Source organism: Chroicocephalus ridibundus, chromosome Z (assembly GCF_963924245.1).
Source record: "Chroicocephalus ridibundus chromosome Z, bChrRid1.1, whole genome shotgun sequence".
Lineage (NCBI taxonomy): Eukaryota > Metazoa > Chordata > Aves > Charadriiformes > Laridae > Chroicocephalus > Chroicocephalus ridibundus.
Window position 1 is genome coordinate 43,634,225 of NC_086316.1, and position 20,951 is coordinate 43,655,175.

Below are 20,951 nucleotides of genomic sequence, written 5' to 3' on the forward strand. Positions count from 1 at the left end.
TGTGTAATTCTGAGCAGAAAGTAGTACAGTAAAACCACCCTACCTATGTTGTCTGCTATATGTTGAACTGTTTCTAAATTCACATAAGATAAACATAACTTTATAATATGCATAAGATTAACAGTTTGTGAAAGTGTTCTAATGCAGACATAAGAAATGCATTAACTAAAATGTATACTACTGGCATAATTAATGCTTTGTAGGACACACAATATACTGAACATCTGTATATTTGGTATGGGTTCTTTCACCAAAGTATTTGCAGAATCAGAAGACACAAAGTGCAGAATGCCAACTTGCTGCTTTTAAGTAGTTCATGGTAATTATCTGTGAATGTAAACTATATTCTGATAGATCTGCTTCAAACAGCATCTTTTTCTGTGCAAGAGGAAACACTCCTACCAAACCATAAAAGTCAGTTGTTTTCTTTGAACCAAAATATGACAACGTAAAAATGCTAAAGATGTCACCCCAGCAAAAAAAAGCGTACCATAGTATGTTTAACTAGTGGTAATGCAATTCTCAGTAGAGATAAACTTTCATTTTCCAGAGAAACTAAGCACTGATGTTTAGAAAAAAAATACATGTGCTCTGCAGAATTTCCCTTCTGCAAAAAGTGCTAGATCACTGAAAAAAGCCCTGAAGACTCTTTATCACTGCTGTAAAAAGATGGCTGGGATATGTGTGTTTGCTTACTCTGAGAGCATCTACAGTTATGTACTAGCATTACGTAAAAACACATCCTGTAAAAAAAAAAACAAACACATGTAAAAAAACAAACCCCACATATTATCCACAACTAGTCTGTGTTTCTCATTCTAAAAAGTCCTTAAACTGTCACCGAGTTGCGTGGATTGTGATTTCACTGTTCACACCTAGCAATAGATACGGGCTGTAACTTGTTTCTCACAGTATTCCCTTCGTTTTCAGTCCTAAATGTTCCCTTTAGCTTGTGGCTCTACATACTCCACATACTAAAACACCCTGAGAGTAAATGTAAGATATTTACTTTGTGGGATTGTACTAAGGCATTAATCTTAATGCCTGTACTCAAGGCTATTGTTTGCCAGAGTGATCTCACTCATGCCACAGTGACACTTACCTCTGCGTGATAGTATCTGCAGGTTGAGCCTAACCTATATTTAGTTTCTTCAAGGGAAGCAAATAGTTACCAAACAATACTTAGGAGTCCTATATAGGTGCCAACAGTAAGACAATCCATTTTAAGCTGATTACTTTGGTTATTGTTTTTACACACGGGTTATCATTTAACACAGGGATGTCAGCATCACCTACAGGAAAGCACTGAATTCTGAGCAAAGTCCACATGTGTTTTTTCTGTGTGAAAACTCAAGCTGTCTCATTAGCACCACGAATCACTGCTGCATTCTGGTTTCTTGTGTTGTGAAACTGTGCACTGAAGTCCCTTCGGAGTGACTGGAGTGAGTTAAACACATACTCATCTGTAGCATGCAGAACGTATCATTCTTCTCATTGCACTTGATGTAACTTCCTTTCAACATCTGTTTTCATTAAAATAAAACTCAGAATAGTGTACTTGGCTTGATATTCAGACCACGTGCCATATGAAACTAAAGGTGCTCTCATCAGCATACCTTTTACTGAACCAGGACTTGTAAAATTCCAGCACTTGCAAGTGAAAAAATTTAAAAGCAAACCAGAAATAAATAACTGATGGTGGCACAGTAGTGCTATTGCTAGCATATTGATGGCTGGTTTGAAAAAAAGGATGTAATGCCCCGGTTTGTGTGTAGGTGTGTTACACACATCTGTATATGCAATACACACCTACATTTATGTACAAATAAGATTTGAACACTTCTTTTTCGTTTTTTTGTTCAAGACATCAGGGATGTTTAGCACAGGAGACTATGACATGAAAAACACACAATGAGTTGACCCATATCTTTGCATTTTATTTCTATTAATGTTTTCTAAGTGGACTGCAATTACAGAATCAGAATCTGTGGATCTTAAGGAAAGGGCAGGTTGATGTAATGGAAAGACAGAATTAAACACATTAGCCTGAGGGGCAATTGTGTAGTTTCCAAACTGATGAATGCATTTTTTAATAAACGTTTGAAACCTCTCTCAACTTTTAATGAGATTAAAAATATTGCAGGAGAAGCGAAAAGCTGAAGAAGCACTAAATGAGCTGAAGCGCCAGTATGATACTGAAGTTGGGGATCTTCAAGTGACAATAAAAAAACTTAAAAAGGTAAGTGATTTGTAGTCATGGCAAGAGTTTTTAAAGTGTTTTAAGAGATGCTGACCTTATGAAATGCTTTTCCCAAAATGGATAATCATAATTGTAGCTTTTTAATTTGATGTGTATTAGTAAATGGCAACTGCAAATAACTTTTTAGGTTATGTTGTCATTCTGTGCTGTTGTATTCATTCTGTGTTATTTACTGAAATACTTAGGAAAGGCCCCAACTGGTAGCCAGATTCTGCTGCTGAATAATTTTCTAAGTTCCTCAAGTTGTTTACACTGCAGTTACCTAGTCTTGTATGTAATACATTAGGAATAGTGTAATATATTGCCTTTAAGCATTTGTAATATGTAGACTTAGATGAAATTGGCAACCCAAATACAATATTTTACAGTAATATAGTGTCTTTTAGCTGCTAGTGCATTTCTCTAATGGTAGAGGTGGGTTTAAGCTGTAATTTTAAACTGAAATTACTAGCAGAAGTATTTGTTGCCAGTCTGAACCTAACACCAGCCTGATCTTTTCATTTGATACCTAAGCGTAAGGTAAACTGAAATTTCAGATATGAATATTGGTTTGGGTTATTTTGTAACTTGGTTTAATTTTTACATTAGTTTTTTCTGTAAGTTTTAACAGAATTATAGAAATCAATGAAGATGTATTTTTTTGTTTCTTCATATTGAATTGAACTTAAAAGAGCATTGATAGAAATAGACATTTCTCACAAGAAACATGACAGCTTGTAGTACAAATACTACACAGATGAGGTAGAATATAATTATATTTTTTTTACGTTAGTGGGGATACACCTGTTTATATCTTCTCAATAGCTGGCATCTTTGTCAGTAGTTACATATATTCAACACTTACAGAGTGCAAAATGCTCATTAAACATTTTTTAAAGTATTGATTGAAAAATTGTGTAGAAAGCCAGTGATTTTTAGAGTAATGCTGCCTACTCACACAGTTGCAAAAACTCTGGATGTCAAAAACTTTAATAGCCGTAAAACATTTTAGGAGTTATGTAATATGATTTCCATTACTTTTTATGTACTTTGAGTTGGAACAATCAATAACGTATGTTAATTGTGCATTTTTTTTATCCTTGTAGCTGGAGGAGCAATCCAAAAATGTAAATCACCGGGAAGATGTGATAGAATTGAAAAAAAGAATGCATGATGTGTTGCTGGTAAGAGATTATGATTATTGACATATTAATTTAGTCTCAATTTTAGCCTCTGCGATGTGGATTTTTATTTTTATTTTTTTTACATTTAGTACTAATAAGCTAAGAAATAAAGTTTTAAAGTTGTTGATAAGTGTATGAGGATCTTTAATTTGGAAAAAACCCTGTTCTGTGTAAATGCATGCATATTCTACGTATAACATTTAGAAATGGCTTGAAATGATATAGTCCCCTTTTTGTGTAACTGAAATGGAAAAATAAAAATTCAGTGGTTCTTGCATGCTAATTTACTGACTTCTGCCTTGATACAGAGTTCTTTAATTTTCTTTTCCCCTTTATGCTCAGATTTTCTAGTGTTTTATTTTTATTTAATTTTGATTTTTTTATCTTACTGTTATAATATATCAACATTTTATGCAGGTGATTATGACAGCTAATATCTAATATCTTCCTTTTTTTAAGGAAAATCAGAAACTTAAGAAAGATCTTTTAGAAGCACAAACAAATATAGCTTTTCTACAGAGTGAATTAGATAGCTTGAAAAGCGAGTATGCAGATCGGACTTTGAACTCTGAGAGGTAAGGTACTTCTATGTGATAATATTTTCACGGGGGAAAAAAAAAATCTTTGTCTGGTGTAGTTATGTATGCAGTTGGTAACTGTTATTTTATAAATTTGCCATAAATGGCAGGTATGCGTCTGACACCATGCGAAGGATGCCATGGCTACTGTTCACTGTCAGGTTTCTGAACGAGTGAGTTCTGGATATGATGTGAACTCTCATAATCTTGCAAGGAAGACCATTATTGGGACTTTAGTTAGGAGTAAAAGTTACAACATCAGGCAGTTTTTTCCTCCATGACTTGCACTCAGATGAATATCTGTAGGAATGTTAGTGAGGATAGTTCTGGAAGCCTTCCACATCGGTCTTGACCAGTTTTTTCTAAAGTGGATGAAAGCTGCTTCTAGATGCTCATTTAAAGGTGTAAATGACAGTTTCATTATGTTGTTATCTTCAGATAACACAGTGATATTTCAAGGGGGAAGGAGGCAGTCCGTATGGTTATTTTGTAGATCTTTTATTTTTCATTCACAGTCTTTGTTGAAATATAATGTCAGAGATCAACGAAGTTACCAAGTGATTTTACTTTGCATAAAACTGCTTTTAACATATTTCAGCAAAAATGTAAACGTAGGAAAAATGTATTCAGAAATATTTAAATGGTATCTTTTCCCCACCGTGTATTTATCACCTCTTATAAACGTTGCCTGTTACATTTTGCCCTCTGCCAAAAAGGGTATCCTGTAAAGTATAACTTTTTGTTGTTTTTTTGTTTGTTTTTTTTTTTTTTTTTGCAGAGACCTAGAAATGATCCGAGAGTATACTGAAGACAGAGATAATTTGGAAAGACAAATTGAAATACTTCAGTAAGTTCTTAGTAATTCAGATTTTTATAAACAAATATTGTCCCAGCGTATTAGGGGGTAAATGTTCTTGTATGCAAAAGACTGGGATGAGATTTGGGAAAACATACCAAGTGAAAATACTGAAATGACATCAATTGTCATAGAAGGTCCTGTGCTCAACTCTCATAGAAGATCCTGTGCTACTAACTCTACTGTGTTACTGAGCCACTAACTCTTCGTTGTTTTTTCTTTTTTTTTTTTTCTTAGCCTCACTGTCTTGACTTTATGATAAGATGAACAAGATTTCAGTCTGTCCCTGCTATTATAAAAATTATTACTTGGCTCCTTTTTTTTTATTGACTTCGCTTTTCTAATATCTTCCTGTCTTATTGTTATCTGGAAAGCACTAAGTGCATACAGTATTATACAAGGGGTGCACAAATTTTTACTTTCAGGAAGAGTCACAGTGAATAAGTTTTTTTTAATATCTTCAGTTAATGTCTTTATCCTAAATGTATTCTTTCTTTCAAGGAGCTGAACCACATCAGTCCTTAGAGTCATCTCGGCAATACTTAATGTAGTGACTTTGTATTGCAGAAATGGTTGTACCAGTTGACTACTCCATAGCTTGTTTTTTGTGGCTGTTCCTACAGTGTCTCTTTTCCCATCAGCTGACCCACGCTACAGAAGTGAAACAGGGTTTCCTAGGCTGCTACTGGAGGCTAAACTTTACAATGATTTTCTCATGTGCAATCATTTGTTCGAGTATTCAACAACAAATTTGTAGTTCCACATCACTCTTTAGTGTTTATCTAAAGAAAAAATGAAAGTTTTTTTGATACATATTTTTTCAATTTCAATTTGTGATAAGTTACGTAATTTTTAATGTTTTCTTTACTCCTGCAAGTTAAACTATATTTCTTTGTTAGATCAGCTAATAGGAAGCTACATGACAGCAATGATGGTTTAAGGAGTGCGCTTGAAAACAGTTTGAGCAAGTACAACAGATCATTGGTATGTATTTGTAATTTTGTTATGTTGTACTAGAAGGTTTAAGAATTAACACATCAAATGCAAATTAGTTTGTACTTCAGTGGGTACTCAGAAAATTGAATTTTATTAAGTGGACTCACTCTGGGAATGTGCTTGTGTAGTTGAATTTTGTTAGATTTTACTTACGTTTTGTGTCATAATGGAAGTTTGTTAGAGCACAACTACTTTGTGAGGTGCTTTGGAAAGTAATTATTTTTTTAATATGGCCAAATGTATCTGATGAGGTGAATAAATCAGCAGTTTCTCTTGCACTAAAAGAAATATGTTTGTATTGTGTATATGGGAGTGCCCTACCACTGAAAACACACTTTTTAGGAAACTGCTTTCTTTTAGTAGCAGGGTCTTAACCTAATTCCAACTTTTTTCCAGGCAAATCAATGCAAAAATGAATAGCAGGCACTGCTGATAGTAGGGAGCTCAGTCAGACGCTTTTGGGCTATCACAGCTGTACAGGGATCTGTTGTAACAGATGTAACCCAGCATCCTCCAAACCAGAGAGCGGAAGGCTTGAAAGTTACAAAAGATGTATTCTACACTGCCATTTTGCAATGTTGGGAAACCCGTTAAACTCAAAAACTAATGAGTGGGCAAGGCCTTACATCATCAGGAAAGCAACTAACTGTTTTAGAAGGATAGAGCCAGAATAATAGGCCCACAGAGAATTCTGGCCAGGAAGAAGGAAAACAGGGGTCATTGCCTGTTTCCAGCAGACTATAGCAATGAATGCGAGTGCATTTTGCTGATACAGCCTATCCGAGATTCACTGCAGATACAACAAGAGATACCATTTCCTTCTGCCAGGCCCTGAAACATAACAGAAGCAGATTAGAGGAAACTGTTCCCAGTGAATAAACATATAGAGGGACAGCAGAATGAATGAAATACTGTCACATGGTGTCAGTTGGGATCTCTCCTTTACTATATTACTGAAGAATTGGGTGGTATCAGTACTGAAACTAGCTCAGCCAGTGACATTCCCCTTTTCATTTTAGTAGCCAACATACCATTTTTCTAAATATTATTTTTCGAAGTTTAGCATTTCGAAGTCTTCAGGTGTAGTCAATGAAATCATCCTCTTGGAATATCCGTTGTCTTTTGTGGTTGAGTGTGGTTAGCAGGTTCAGTATTAAGGCAACAGTGGAGGGTAAATACTCTATGTAATGGCCCTCTTGACATGCAGTTCTGTATAAAGCATGAGGTTTAGTTAAAAATAAGTAGTTGCACATATATGAAAATACATGGTAGTAATTTTGATGATGCACACTTTTTTCATTATAAATCTAGATGCTTACACAGCGTTCATCAAACTTATTATGCATTTGTTATGTATCTGTTTCAGAGATTAGCAAACACCTCACCAGGAAGTACCATTTCTAGAAACAGTCCTAAATTTAATGGTGGACAGTCTCCTCTAAACCCACGGTATGATAGGTAAGCCAGGTTTGCTTTTATTGAATTTAAAAAGACTAGGACATCACGCTTATCTTAGGAGAGCAAATGTTGTCAAATAACAGAGAGAATAGTTCTGTCTGATTCAGAAGGAATGTGTGACCATAGCATATGATCCAAAGTATACTGAAGTCAACAGAAATCTTTTTGATGACTTCAGAAAACTCAGGAAAACTGTTTTCAGTGCAAATCATGAACTTATGGAGAGTTCAGACAGCCTCTTGTTTGGTCTTGGACTGTTTTGATTCTAGTTTGATTCTCAGTCTCCCCTCCTTGTCTCCAAGAAACTACAAAAATCTACCAAGGACCTCTGTTAGCTAGCTTACTCGGTACTTGGGAAATAAAACATTTTTGGTCATATCTCCACCCTGTATGTCTGGTTTTCCCATGTAATAATTATTAACGAAGATATGTGGTCCTAATTCTTCAAAAGAATAAACATCCTCATCTCACACTGACGTGGAAGTGTAGTGAATGCACTTGGATATTAATGGGGTAAGAGCCACAGAGAACAGTAAGTTATCTAAATGCAAATATGAAATGATCAGAGCTACTTTGGTGTTGTACTTACTGGATGCAGGTCATTGATTAGAGCTTCCTCAGATCATTGCAGAGACTCTCACTGAAGTCACTGGGCATTGGATTCAACCTCAGGTGCTGTAGATAATGTTACTTTTTCACACTTTTTTTTTTAAACAGCGGGAACTGCCAGCAAAAATGCGTGTCCTAACTCAATTGCTAGATTGTCTTATTTTTCATTCAGTGGTACTTCAAACTGGAGAGAGATCTCTGTTAGAGTTCTTAGTAGTCCGTTTTATGTTTTGCCAGAGAGATTAATATCTCTGGTAGGGATTAAATTGGCTTCTGCTTCACACTAATAATATCCCCATTCATTCAGTAATGTTACTTTTACTCTGCTGTCTCCGTGTGAGATCTGTTTTCTGGCTGTAAAGTTTTGCTTGTTGCAAACTGATTCCTTCTCCTGAATGCAGGGAAAACCAGTTCCCCGCTGTTGGACCCTCTGCAAGTTTTGAGAGGCATCCACTGCTAAGTTGCATATTAGATTGAATAATTTTCTGAAGCGAAAGCCTCTCTGGAGGCTTAGTGGTTTCCTTCTCTGTGAATATTCATTAGTACCTGCCACATGGTGCAATCCTTGCATTTCCACAAAAGTGAGAAATGCAAGAAGAAACTTTGGGTGGTAGGAGTAAAAACTTACTCTTAGCAGGCGTGACTTATTAGGATCGAAAGACAGAAAGAGAGATGAATGTCTAAAACCCTGTTCATTTTCAGTACTTGTTCTGTCTCCTCACATCAGATCAGCATTAAGAGATACAGATTTGCATTCTAACATGTTTTGAGCAATTTACATTAGTTAGGTATACCTTTCCTTTTTAGCTACATCTTGGTCTAACTTGCTTCAAGCACATATGAAATTCCCAGCATTGAATTCATGCTTCAGTGAAGTTGAAAATTAACTACTAAAGACCTTTATTTCAGGGAATGCCTGACAAGCTTGACTTTATTATAGCATGCACCCTTCCTCTGTATTTCAGTGATTTGGTATAGGCTCGTAGGTGCGTGAATACAAATAGCATGGATGCTGTGATGTTTCACAGGAAGGATCACGCTCGTTCATGTGATTATACATTAGCCTGAAAAGATATAAATGAGATGGTTCTGGATGTTGTTGCATGGGACAACGATGCCTCTGTCACCCCTGTTTGGCCACTTGCAAGGAGGAATTATATTCAACTCAGTAACAGCTTCATAATTTGGCGATTCTCCCCAGAGTACTCTTCTGTGATGTGCCATTGCACTGGGAGCTCCCAGCCTCTCTGGCAGCAAACTCTTTACAAGGATTGATGCTGACCTTGTCTGTTCTAGCAGTTTAGTGCTTCACATCCATGTCTCAGTAGGACAGACCCAAACTGGTTCTTTCTTCTCTGATGTGATTTAGAGACCTTTTCTATCTTACTTGTTTTGTGCTTGTCTCCGTCTTGCTGCAGGAGCAGGATAATGATTGGAACGGTAGTCAATCTTTTTAAAAGATTGTTTCTTTTAAGATGCACTCTATTAATTTTTCTTTTCTGTAGTTTCATTTACATAAATAAAAACTAAATTGTTTTCTGTAATCCATACTATCATTGCTGCATCCATTTAAGTATTTTTATATATTACAGAATCCGAATGGAAAAAAAAAAAAGGCTTTTGAAGGAAGGGTGAGGGGAAAGAAAGGACTCTTGTCCTTACACAAGCCTTAAGTTTTGTGTACCCTACCAACCTGTAAGAAAACCTGTTTCAGTGACTTTTTTCCACCATTACTGATCTCCTGAACATGGCTACCCTTTTTTCTATATTTATAGCTGTTACTTATTGGCTGTTGTGCCTCTGTGAGCAAATGCATTCATTGACATTAGATACAGTATTTCAAGAGCATTTTATGTGTCTTAGAATAGGGCAAAATCAGCTAAACCATGAGTTATCATTTTCTGCCTTTGATGTCTTCATAATACATCTTTTTCTGAATCTTTTTTAAGTAATTATTTTTTCTGTATATGAATAAATACACATTCTTACTGAGACTTGGGAAGTCATCATCAATTACATAATTATATAACTTAATATGAGCATCCTAAGAGATATAATTGAAAAATAAATTTAGAAAGGGAAAGTGGGCATTGACATATAGTATAGTTATAGTTATGCTGTATAGTTAGCATTTCTAAGTATTGACTGTTCCAGGATGGCTCGGATTTTGTTGAGAAAAACAATTGTGGAATAACTTGTTTTTCCCCCTTTAATATTTTCTTACTAGGTCATCTCATTCTTCTTGTGTCGATGAAGATTATGATTCTTTAGCCCTTTGTGATCCTATGCAAAGGACAAACTGTGAAGTTGACAGCTTACCTGAGAGCTGTTTTGACAGTGGTTTGTCTACCCTGAGAGATTCAAATGAGTATGATTCAGAAGTGGAATACAGGCATCAAAGGATTTTTCAAAGGTCACAGTGTATGCAGGAAAGCTTTGGTGGTGATGCTTCTGATACAGATGTAAGTGCCCGACTTAGTACTTCTCTGATTTGGTTGGAGATAAAATTAGTTTCCTGTTTTTAAAATTAAATGGATCTTTGCCCATAGGCCAGTTAAAACTAAGTATTTGGGTTATATGCATTTAAATAAGATTAGTGGCAGTTTTTTGTAGAATGCATAAATAGCTGCTCCTCTTCAAAATAAAATGTTTGTTTTGACATTTTTGAAAGATTTTGAGGTAATAACTTTATTTTTGATGTACACCTGGTTTTTGAAGTTTGTTAAACAGCATGCAGATAGGAGCCTGTTTTCTAATGATTAAAAAGAAGATACTATAGAAGTAAAGCTGTGGATGCCCCATCCCTGGAAGTGTTCAAGGCCAGGCTGGATGGGGCTTTAGGCAGCCTGGTCCAGTGGGAGGTGTCCCTGCCCATGGCAGGGGGGTTGGAACTAGGTGATCTTTAAGGTCCCTTCAAACCCAAACCATTCTGTGATTCTAGAAAAGAGGTTTCCATTCACTTTTTCTTACTATGCTGTGGCAGTGAATGAAAAAATCAAATTATGAGAAAAAGAATACTGTTAGTGCATGCATTCACTTACATAGTAGATCTCGGGCAATTTAGACATGAGGAAGGTGTTATTGTGTCCGTTTTATTGTTAGTAAAATGGACAGCTTTACTGATGACTATGTAGCAAGACTAGTAGCAAACACAGCATAATGCAGTTCGTTGGGTTTTGTGGGGTTTTTTTTGGAGCAGATCCTTTACAGTGCATTTAGTAGAGACATTTAGTCTCTGTAGTTGAAAATACTATGAATACTGCAGACTACAGTTGTGTGCTATTTAATTTAGCTTGAGTAGTAATAACATAAAGAGTAATGTCTTGTAGGGAAATTCTTAATTTTTGTAAAATGAGCTTTGATAAAAGGTATTTGTTTATTGTAATTATTTTTTAAGTTGAAATTTTCCACATGGAAATTGATTTGCTTTATCTGGAAACTGTACTCAAAGCACATATGCCAAACAGCAAACGCATTTAAGGAACAAATGTAGGCTGTAGTAAACAGCAAATGTGAATAAGAACAGAGTAATCACAGTATTTTGACTAGAATTGCACAGCTCTATTTGGTCACTTATCTCTGTTTAATCCAAACTGTTAAAACAAATTTTTTAATCAGTCTTAGCTGTGCCTTTCCAAAAAAGCATACTGTTCTCACCTGAGCTAACACACTAGCTTGTACTTTCAGGTTCCGGAGATCAGGGATGAAGAAGCATACAGTCCTGATAACAGCAGTACAGTATTAGACTGGAAGCCCTCACGACCAGTAAGTCGAAGCAGCTCAATTGCTTCAACAAGGAAATACATATCTGCTCTCACACCTCAGGTAACCAGTTCTTTAGGGGGGAAAAAAAAGAAAAGTGTTTGATATAAAGAGTATTTTTTGTATGAATTGAAACAGAGGGGTTCTTTTTGTTTTCAGTCAGATGCAACTGAATGTACTCCGAAATACCCCAGTTCAGAGAAGGCTTACAAGATTGTTCTCGCTGGAGACGCAGCAGTGGGAAAATCCAGTTTCCTTATGAGACTTTGCAAGAATGAATTTCGAGGCAATACCAGTGCAACTCTGGGTATAGTTGTTCTCAAAATGTTAAAGTGAATTTTATCACTGTTCTGCACAAGTGGGTGGAAAGATTGCTGTCAGTGATTGCTTGCCAGGTTTTCCTGAATACACACATGCAGTTTCTTAGGCTGTGAGATCTAATTGAGTACTAAAGCTTAGAAGTGCCTAGCTGCTGTTTGGAGTGGGTAATAGTGTACTCCTCCAATTTAGTTCCTCTTTGCAAAACACAAAGCTTACTCCTGAGCAACATAAAGCACCAGAAAAGGGAGTTTGAGTTTAATGAACTTAGAATTTGTGCGTGATCCTTTTCGCGTTTTTCATTGCTTTCTTGTCTTCTTAGCTCTTCCCTTAGCATTTCATACTATCCTTTAATGTCTTTCATACTATTTTTTGTCTCCATTTCTTCAAAGTGTTATTGAAGCTTTGGTTTAAAATGCAGCTGGAGGGATTTCTGGCTGACTTGTTGTGTATATTACTATTATAGGTGTCAGCTAGCAAACTTGTTTTACTGATTCCAAAGACTGAATTTTTGTCTTCTAATCCAATCATAGTTACATATTTGTTTTATTTCCTCCGAGTCAGGATTTTTGTTCTAATTTATCTTTTTCATCCTTGGCATTGGAAATATTCTCTTCCATAAAATTTTAGCAAAATAGTTTATAAATAATAGTTTATAAATGTTTAGCAAAATAAAACAGAGAGAGTTCTTGTTTGCTGGTCATAATGCTAAATTTCTGTCAATGCTTGGGTAAAAAAAGCGTAGGTAAAATATTTCTTTAAATATTTTTCTAAAGACAAATTAAATATGTTCAGGGGATCAGTGCCGTTCAAGGCTATGTGGATGACTGAAATCCCGTAATCTATTAAAAGAGCCGAATTTTGAAATAACTTATATTTGGCACATAACTTTTCATTTTCTATGGATTTTTTTAAGGTTATTGATATTTTTTGTTAGACTATACACATTATTCTTTACAGGTGTGGATTTTCAAATGAAAAGACTAATTGTTGATGGAGAACCTACAGTGCTACAATTGTGGGACACAGCTGGGCAGGAGAGGTTAGTGATTCTCTGTTTGTTTTGTTTGTTTTTTTTTATCTAAGAGAAAAAAATTCCACTCTAATGTTATATGGCTCTGTAGTAAGTCAGTATCGGCATATATAAATGTCTATAAACAGATGTGATTTTACTCTGCTGAGGACCCAAGACAAGTGGAATTTGTGAGCTTTGGTGACGCTGGAGGTAATCTTTTATCTCTGCAGGGGGAAATAGTTGGGGTTCATCACAGCATTTATTAATTAAATCTGTATGTCCCTCTCTTGCAATACAAAAAGATGGAGTACATTGTTTCTTACATTTTTTAGTCTTTAGCTTTCTTTGTCCTTACAGACATACATTTCTGAGCAGGCTTTAATCTCAGAGATTCTCTTCCCTTCACCCTACTTTTCTCTTCTTTCCTTGAAAGTCTTGATCCTGATTTGGATTGTGTTTAGTGTATGAAAACTTCTTCCCAAAGATTTTTGAATTGCTGAATGTATATCCAAGGTTCTTCAATTTATTATGTAGAGTTTCCTTAAAATCCTATTGCACCCATACTTGAGAGCCATTACTTCTTTACTGACAGCTTTGGGGGCTTATTTAGAGGTTAATCTAACACTTTAGAAGACAGTTTAATCTGCTCATTGACCAAGATTTGCGTTGGGCTGTTATGTGTTTACTTTTGCCTGAATGGGTGATTATGTGAAGTAGGTAGTCAGAGGCCGAATCGTTTGCCTCCCACATAATAAATTTGTGAAGAATATTTTAATATATAATGTAAATACCTAGTTGTTCTACTTGGTTGTCAAATAGATTCTGTTATGTTAATGGTAAAGATGACTGTAACTGATGAATTCATTCCTCGAATAAGTTTACTGGTTTCATATTTTTTCAAGTGTAGCAGAATAACCCACTCAATTTGTGAAGTTATATGTAAGTGAAAAAACCTTGCCACGTAATCAAAAGTCCAGTGCAAAGCAGATTATTTGAAATAGATACACTGTAGATTGTTTTGATACAAGAAATTTTGATTGCTATTTAGGAGAGTATCCTATGGATCCTCATGGAGCATTTGTAGACCTGCGTCAGCGGTTTTGAAGAATTACTTACGAAAGAAGCAATGAGAAAAGTCATCTTGTAATGTGGAGTCTTACTCAATAGCGCAATAAAGTAATGCTGTGTTATTAAAGATGTTAAGTTGAATTCTCTTCTGGTAATGTGGCCTGATGCAAATCTCTTTTTCCTGAAAGATTCCGAAGTATTGCTAAATCATACTTCAGGAGAGCAGATGGTGTCTTACTGCTGTATGATGTAACATGTGAAAAAAGCTTTCTTAATGTGAGAGAATGGGTGGATATGATTGAGGTAAGAACCTTAAATATATATGACTTACAAACTATGTTTCAATGCATTGTTAACCTCATTATTTAGAAAATTTGAATATCTGTATATTGGAATTACCTAGACTGCAGTCTCTCATAGAAGTAAAAGCTACATGGAAATCATAAATGTGTCCTGACGTATTCAGTTGGTATTAAAACTGATACATCTTTTTGTATAAAAAGGTATCATGTAATCGCACTCTTCCCATTAACTTCTTCTTGAAGTGAACATGAGAGCCCATTTCAGATACCCACTTCTGGATGGCTTGAGTTTTCCATGGAGTCTGCATTTTAAACTAATATGCTAGATTCTGTAAATTAGTTCAAGTGAAATTTTCAGTATTTCTTTCTACTACTACTTGTTTGTTTATTTGAATACAAATTTGCATTTAATGAAAAGGTATTTTCTCTCGTACCAGAGATGTTTAATAGGAGGGAAAGTGATAAGCAAAATCTTTAATTCATTTTCTGAAAGCCATTTCTTTTAATCACGGAATAGGAGTTGGTCACTTTTCCCATAGTAATTTTGTTATATAGCATTTGGATACAGTAACCATTTCCATTAGATTAATTTAACACATGAAATTCCCTGTTGGGAAATAGGGTTTATGGGAATGCACGCATTTTTGCAGGCTGGTATTTAAGATAGCTGCATAAATATCAACTAGCTAATGAAAAATTCTCAGTGTGACTTTCATAATTTGTCAGTTTTTGTGATAGTGTGCAAGTCTTTTTTTTTTTTTTGTGGGAAGGAAATCAGGTTGATGTGATGATGCTAGTTACTTTTTTTGTATTCTGAGTGTTCTAGCAATAAGGGAATAAAATCTTCTTTATAGGATGCAACTCATGAGAATATTCCAATTATGATGGTGGGAAACAAAGCAGATCTCCGTCAAGCTGTTACGGAACAAGGGCAAAAATGTGTGCCTATAAACTATGGAGAAAAGCTGGCTATGGTAAGGTCACAGTATACCTCTTTAGTATAAAATGATTTTAGAACTGTAATCTGTGGTTTTAAGGACTTTAATCTGAAAACCATGTGAGAAACTAGTAAACAAAAGTAATTTTCTGGTCATTTGTTCAAATCTAGTGATCAGGATTCGTGGATATTTTTCATTAAAACTATCCTGTGTTGATGATATTTGCTGGGTTAAATCACATCTCACTGTCCACTGAGCTGAACTTCATTACTGGCTGGGATAGTCTTCTCAGTCTTTACAGGGAAAAAGTGGATGTACTACAAGACTTAAGTTTTCTTGCTGCCAAAGAGAAATTGCTGGTGCAAATATGAAGCACGGTAGTTGAGCGTGGGAGGCTTTTTGCCTGGCCTGTGTATGTCCAGCTTTTGAGTGGAATATTTCGATCGTCGACAGACTGTCTTGTATTCCTGCCACGTCTGTGGAAAGTAAAAAGGAACTCTCTGGTATAAATAGAAGTGTGGACAAGTGTTTTGCATGTATTTGTATGAGGGGATAAAGGATGCACATATCCCCTATTTTGCAGAATAAAATGTAGAACCTTTTAGAGTCTTAAGTTGCTGAGTGCTTTCACAATTGATTGATTATATGGGGGCAGGTATCATGTCTGTTATTTATGGAATGATATTTCTGGTTAAGCTAGAATACCAGATGCGGTAGTTTATGCATAGCTAACAAGCTGGATTCAGTAACCTGTACTAGCAACTGTCTTCCTATTTTGTAGTCTTGTGGACAAGAAGATTGGACATTAAGCCTACGATGTGTTTTTTATTCAGTTTATTAATTCAGAATACACTGAATATAAAAAAGCTACAATTATAAAGCTATTACTGGCGTTTTCACAGTACTAAAGTGAATATATTGGAGCACGAAGAGTACCAGAAGAAATCCTGTTCATTGAAATGTGTGTCATCTTTGTGTTATTGAGAAGACCATTTGTAACTGAATATACATATTCATATGGAAACTATTTCAGATTAGTTGGCTTAACATTTTATTTTTACTCACAGACTTACAATGCGCTATTCTGTGAAACAAGTGCTAAAGACGGATCTAATATTGTAGAAGCAGTTCTTCATCTTGCTCGGTACGTAGGCATGTTTCTATTTTTGAGTAAACACGTCTGAGTATATTTTATAAAAAGGACATTATATGTGAACATACATACAAAGACACACATGTACATTTAACATTGTACCAAAATTAAATTCAACAAACAAAATTTCAAAAAGTATACCCTGTTAAATCTTTATAGATAAATGCAAGACAGGATTTATTCTCGGGTCAATCAAGTAACATTTTTGCTTGCAAATGTTACAAAGCTGTCTCAATAATTAATATTTAAATTAGAGCTCAGTTATGGAGCTCACAATTTTAAAACCTGTTTGGTGAATGGATTACATTTTTTAATAGTACATGGATTTACTTAATTCTTTCTTAAATTAATTTAAAATGCTTATAATTCTACGTATAATTAATTCTTAATTCTTTCACATATATTAATATATATTCAGTTTTATTACTGGCCATTCTAATTCCACGTATTTTCTCTGATGTCTCTTTCTCTAAATTATTTAAAACATAGAAAATCTGTTTATATCCATTTAGCAACCTGGTATTTCTGTGATACACTTCTACCTTTCCAAACCATTCTTGGATGCAATTTAATTTTGAAGGGCTGGAGGTATGTAACGAATCCTCAGCCTCTGATTTTTCAGTTTAATACATAGAGCTCCAGGCCAGAATTACAAACGCTATTCATGTGATTTTTGTAGCAGCCTAATGCAGCAATCAGACTTTTTGACATTCGGTCAGTATTTGGTTATTCATTGTTAAAATATTGATAATAATGATTAATATGGCTTGAATACAAAATACTGGCTTTCTAGAGAGCATCATTGCTTCTTCATATGGGACATTCAAGAGCACCTGTATTTCCAGGAAAATGCATCCATCAGAGATGCAGCAAAAATGTAGGCATTTATTTGTCTGTCAGCATGGATGTGAAGTTAATTGCTGAATTGATAAATGACTCCTTTCAAGAACGTGGCCATGAAGGCAGCAGTGGATTATGAAATTAGAGAACATACATAGCACAGTTACATAACATTAATTACTGTTGTAAAATTATCTCTAATGTTTAAACATGGTAACTTTGTTTAACTTTTTCAAGGATAAAAAAAAAAAAGTATTGGCAGTTGGAGACTCCTCTTTCAGAATCTCAAAAAAAACCCCTCCAAAATGGTATTTTTCTTCACAAGGGTCATTGATCCTCAGATGGTATAGACATTACCCAGAACCTTGGTCTGGAATTTCTTTACTCAAGTCTTAGTTGCATTTCACTTTGAAATAAAAATTTCTAAATGAACATTTCATTACTGTTTTGTTGAATGATACAGTGTTCTGAGAGGAACTTCATGAATGCATTCCACTAATAGGAGGAGGACTTCAATTGTTTTCTGTGTTTGTATATATATCCATCTCTATATCGGTAAAAGCAAGAAATTTTAGAGCTGACTTTTGACATTCTGGGGGGCCCATCGTAGGAATACAGATCAATAATTACTCATACATACGCAACTTTTAAGTTTGCATTTATAATAAAATATCCAACAACGTGCGTTTTTTCTCTGAGGGTAAATTTATACTTCAAATTGGAGTTATTTAGTTTTACAAATGTATTCTGTTTCTATGGTAATACACCGAAGCAAAAAAAAATAAAGAGAAATGATCAAAAGAAAAAGGAAAACAGAACATTATGGAGTTACAACATATCAGAAATTATTATATTTTTATCACTAACTGTGATTTGTATGTTGTGATATGATATTGTTATGATTCCCAAATTGGAAACTCAGGACACATGTTGATTTTGTGCACTAAAAACCATAGTTTTAACCATACAATACGTGATGGTGAGGTCTGTAAGATATACCGTGAGAAATGGAACTGTGAACACAAATAAACTAATTTAGTGCATTTTTTTGTTTGGTTGGTGTTTTTACAGTGAAGTGCGAAAAAGAAGTGATAATCAAGATGATACAAGGTCAGTAACCAGCCTGGCTGGGACACCTGTCAAAAAATCGGCACTCATGAAAAACTGTTGCAATGTTTAAGTGACAGATACTTCTCCTGACCTAAATAACTTGTAGATTAAAAAAAAAAATAATGAAGGATTTCAATAATGTATTCTCTTTATTGTGGATTTATACACTTGTGTATTCAGAAATTGCGCATCGTGTTTAAAAATCCAGACTCTACTTTCTGCTTATTCATATTTGTGCACTTGTTTTGCTCCATAGGCTTCACTTTTTTCTTAAGTAGTACAAGTCAATGAAGTGAGCTCAGAATCAATGCTACAGTAGTTACTACATACAATATTATAATATATTTTATCTTTTTTACCTGCTTATTTCTTTATGGCCTCAATATTTCTTACATACAGAACATGATAATGTCAAATACCACTCATAGGAAAAGAAAAAATTAGAGCTTCAATTAGTTTAATCTCTTTTTGCTCATGTCTGCTTGTCTAGTTTTTTGAAGGCCTTAAGTTATATGCTGATGAAACATTTCCCAAGAAAACACCAAACCATGAAAAGGTTGCCTAGATCCAGGTAAACCCTAAGTTCAGGGCATGAAGGAGAATGGTCTTTGTCAGGAGAAGACAGTGGCACGTGTGGGGGCTGCTGGTGTAATTTTGTAAAAGTTGGTGAGCTAGAATTTATTTAATTTTGGGAGTTGGGATTTGATTCAGAACTGAGAAGTAGACTTTTCAGCTGATCCTACACAGCTCAGAAGTGAAAGGAAGATTTGCATGGACCATTACTGTTCAAAATTCTAGAGAGAGTATAATACCTGTGATATGTGCTGAGATGAATTAATGATTCCATGCCTGCCTGTTTGTTTTAACTATATCATTATTAGTATTACAGAGAGATAAGAGTTGTAATTTTTTTTCTTGTTTTTCAAATGTCTTCCATTCAGACATTAATTGAGGGATTGTAGTAGCACAGAGGAGTCTGTTTCAACAGATATTGTTTATGCATTTTTGAAGCTTTAAACCTGCAGGTGAAAGAACTGCTGCACATGCACAAGCGTCTGTATAAACTGTTCGTTAAAAGAAGTCCCTGAAATGAACAGCAACCACTTCCGTTAATGAGAATTCCTTTGGCTGATTTTAGGAAAATTCTGAGAAACTCGCCAGTAGGTGGTACCTTTAGGTGTCAGCATCTCTAAAGACTCAGTTATTACTGCTTTTAGTAATCCCCTGCAGTCCTACAGTGTAGCAAAAATTCTAGGTATTTCTGCAGTTAACAATCATGATCCAGTTCATCTCAGATTTCACTAATTTTTATGGGAATGGGATAGGGCTCCTTCAGAGCCAGCAAAAACCATTTCAGTCTTTTCTTTGTACATTAATAAAACATCTCCAGGCTGAAACCTATCTCAGTAAATCAACCTTGGATAAAGTTTTATGGACAGATTTGAAACCCATACGACTAGCAGCTGTTACTACATTTTATCAGAACTGTATTTGAACACTGTATAGCCTGTGCAGTGTTATCAGTTTTATGAAATGTGGCATTCTCAGAAACCAGATGGTTCACCATTTTTAAAAAAACACACGGTTTTAAAGTAGTAAGAGTAGTGTTTTTAGGTATCCTTTCAAACCTCTACATCAGAGCAGCTAATCTTCAGGTAACTATCTGAAAGCTTGTTGTGAACAAGACAGAGAAATCTAAGGCCAGAAGGATTAAGACATTTTATTTCACTGTATTGTACTTCAGCCCTAGAAGAGAAAACAGGAATGGTGTCCTTTTTGAAGTACTAAGGGAAATTTCACTCAGTACCTTATTCCATGCAGAGGCTTTAGTATTGTAGCATCTTCCCACCCAGCAGCACAAGAAGCCTCACTGTAGTCCTGAGACTTATCTGGAGCAGGTGGCAGAGAATGAAGGAGGTGCAGGGTGTACCAGGAATATGCCTGGTCACATACGTATTGTTTACTATTAACCCCGTATTATTTAAACAAGAAAATTACAGCTGTAATGAGCTTCACTGAGGAGAAAACCATGTTTAACTGAGCCCATTGATGAGGGCCTTTTCTGTGTTCTTTGCGTGTAAAAACTTCTCCCTATCCAAAGGGGTGAAATGGGTTGTACTTGCAGATAGTTCTTCATGCAGGAAGTAGGGAGGAGAGATGGAGATGACCCAGCACTTGGTTTCTGAAGTGCAAGCTTACAAAATGTAGGCATTTGTGTTTTCTCAGGATCAGAAGATCTGATTGTAAGCTGTTACTTACATTTCAAAATATTGCACCTTCAGTGTTATTAACTTCTGTTAACTTGTAGGGTTTAGACTGAGGCTCAGTTTTCTGTGTGTGCCTCCTGAACCACAGTGTTTGACCAGCTCTGTGGTCTTGGCCTGCAGTAAATGAAGTGAAATATGTTTGCGTAAACCTTGTTGACATACCTGCATGAGCAAAACACTTTGACTGGATATGGGCAATCACATAAAGTTGTTTGCACAAAGGATTTCTGGAAGTGGTTTTGTCCGACCTCCCAAGCA

The 20,951-nt window shown here is 35.3% G+C and overlaps 1 protein-coding gene across 1 annotated transcript in view; it reads left to right on the forward strand.

Moving 5' to 3' along the window:
* RASEF (RAS and EF-hand domain containing) overlaps window positions 1-20,810 on the forward strand; it is a 34,100-nt gene extending 13,290 nt beyond the window's left edge. Inside the window, exons 4-17 of the mRNA XM_063321022.1 lie at window positions 2,144-2,239; window positions 3,346-3,423; window positions 3,883-3,998; window positions 4,780-4,848; window positions 5,757-5,841; window positions 7,220-7,311; window positions 10,148-10,382; window positions 11,608-11,745; window positions 11,842-11,989; window positions 12,961-13,042; window positions 14,272-14,386; window positions 15,240-15,359; window positions 16,391-16,467; window positions 18,388-20,810. Of these exons, the coding sequence (XP_063177092.1) occupies window positions 2,144-2,239; window positions 3,346-3,423; window positions 3,883-3,998; window positions 4,780-4,848; window positions 5,757-5,841; window positions 7,220-7,311; window positions 10,148-10,382; window positions 11,608-11,745; window positions 11,842-11,989; window positions 12,961-13,042; window positions 14,272-14,386; window positions 15,240-15,359; window positions 16,391-16,467; window positions 18,388-18,496 (1,560 nt within the window). The 3' untranslated portion in view covers window positions 18,497-20,810. The remainder of the gene's footprint in view (window positions 1-2,143; window positions 2,240-3,345; window positions 3,424-3,882; window positions 3,999-4,779; window positions 4,849-5,756; window positions 5,842-7,219; window positions 7,312-10,147; window positions 10,383-11,607; window positions 11,746-11,841; window positions 11,990-12,960; window positions 13,043-14,271; window positions 14,387-15,239; window positions 15,360-16,390; window positions 16,468-18,387) is intronic.
* The last annotated feature ends 141 nt before the right edge of the window (window positions 20,811-20,951 follow it).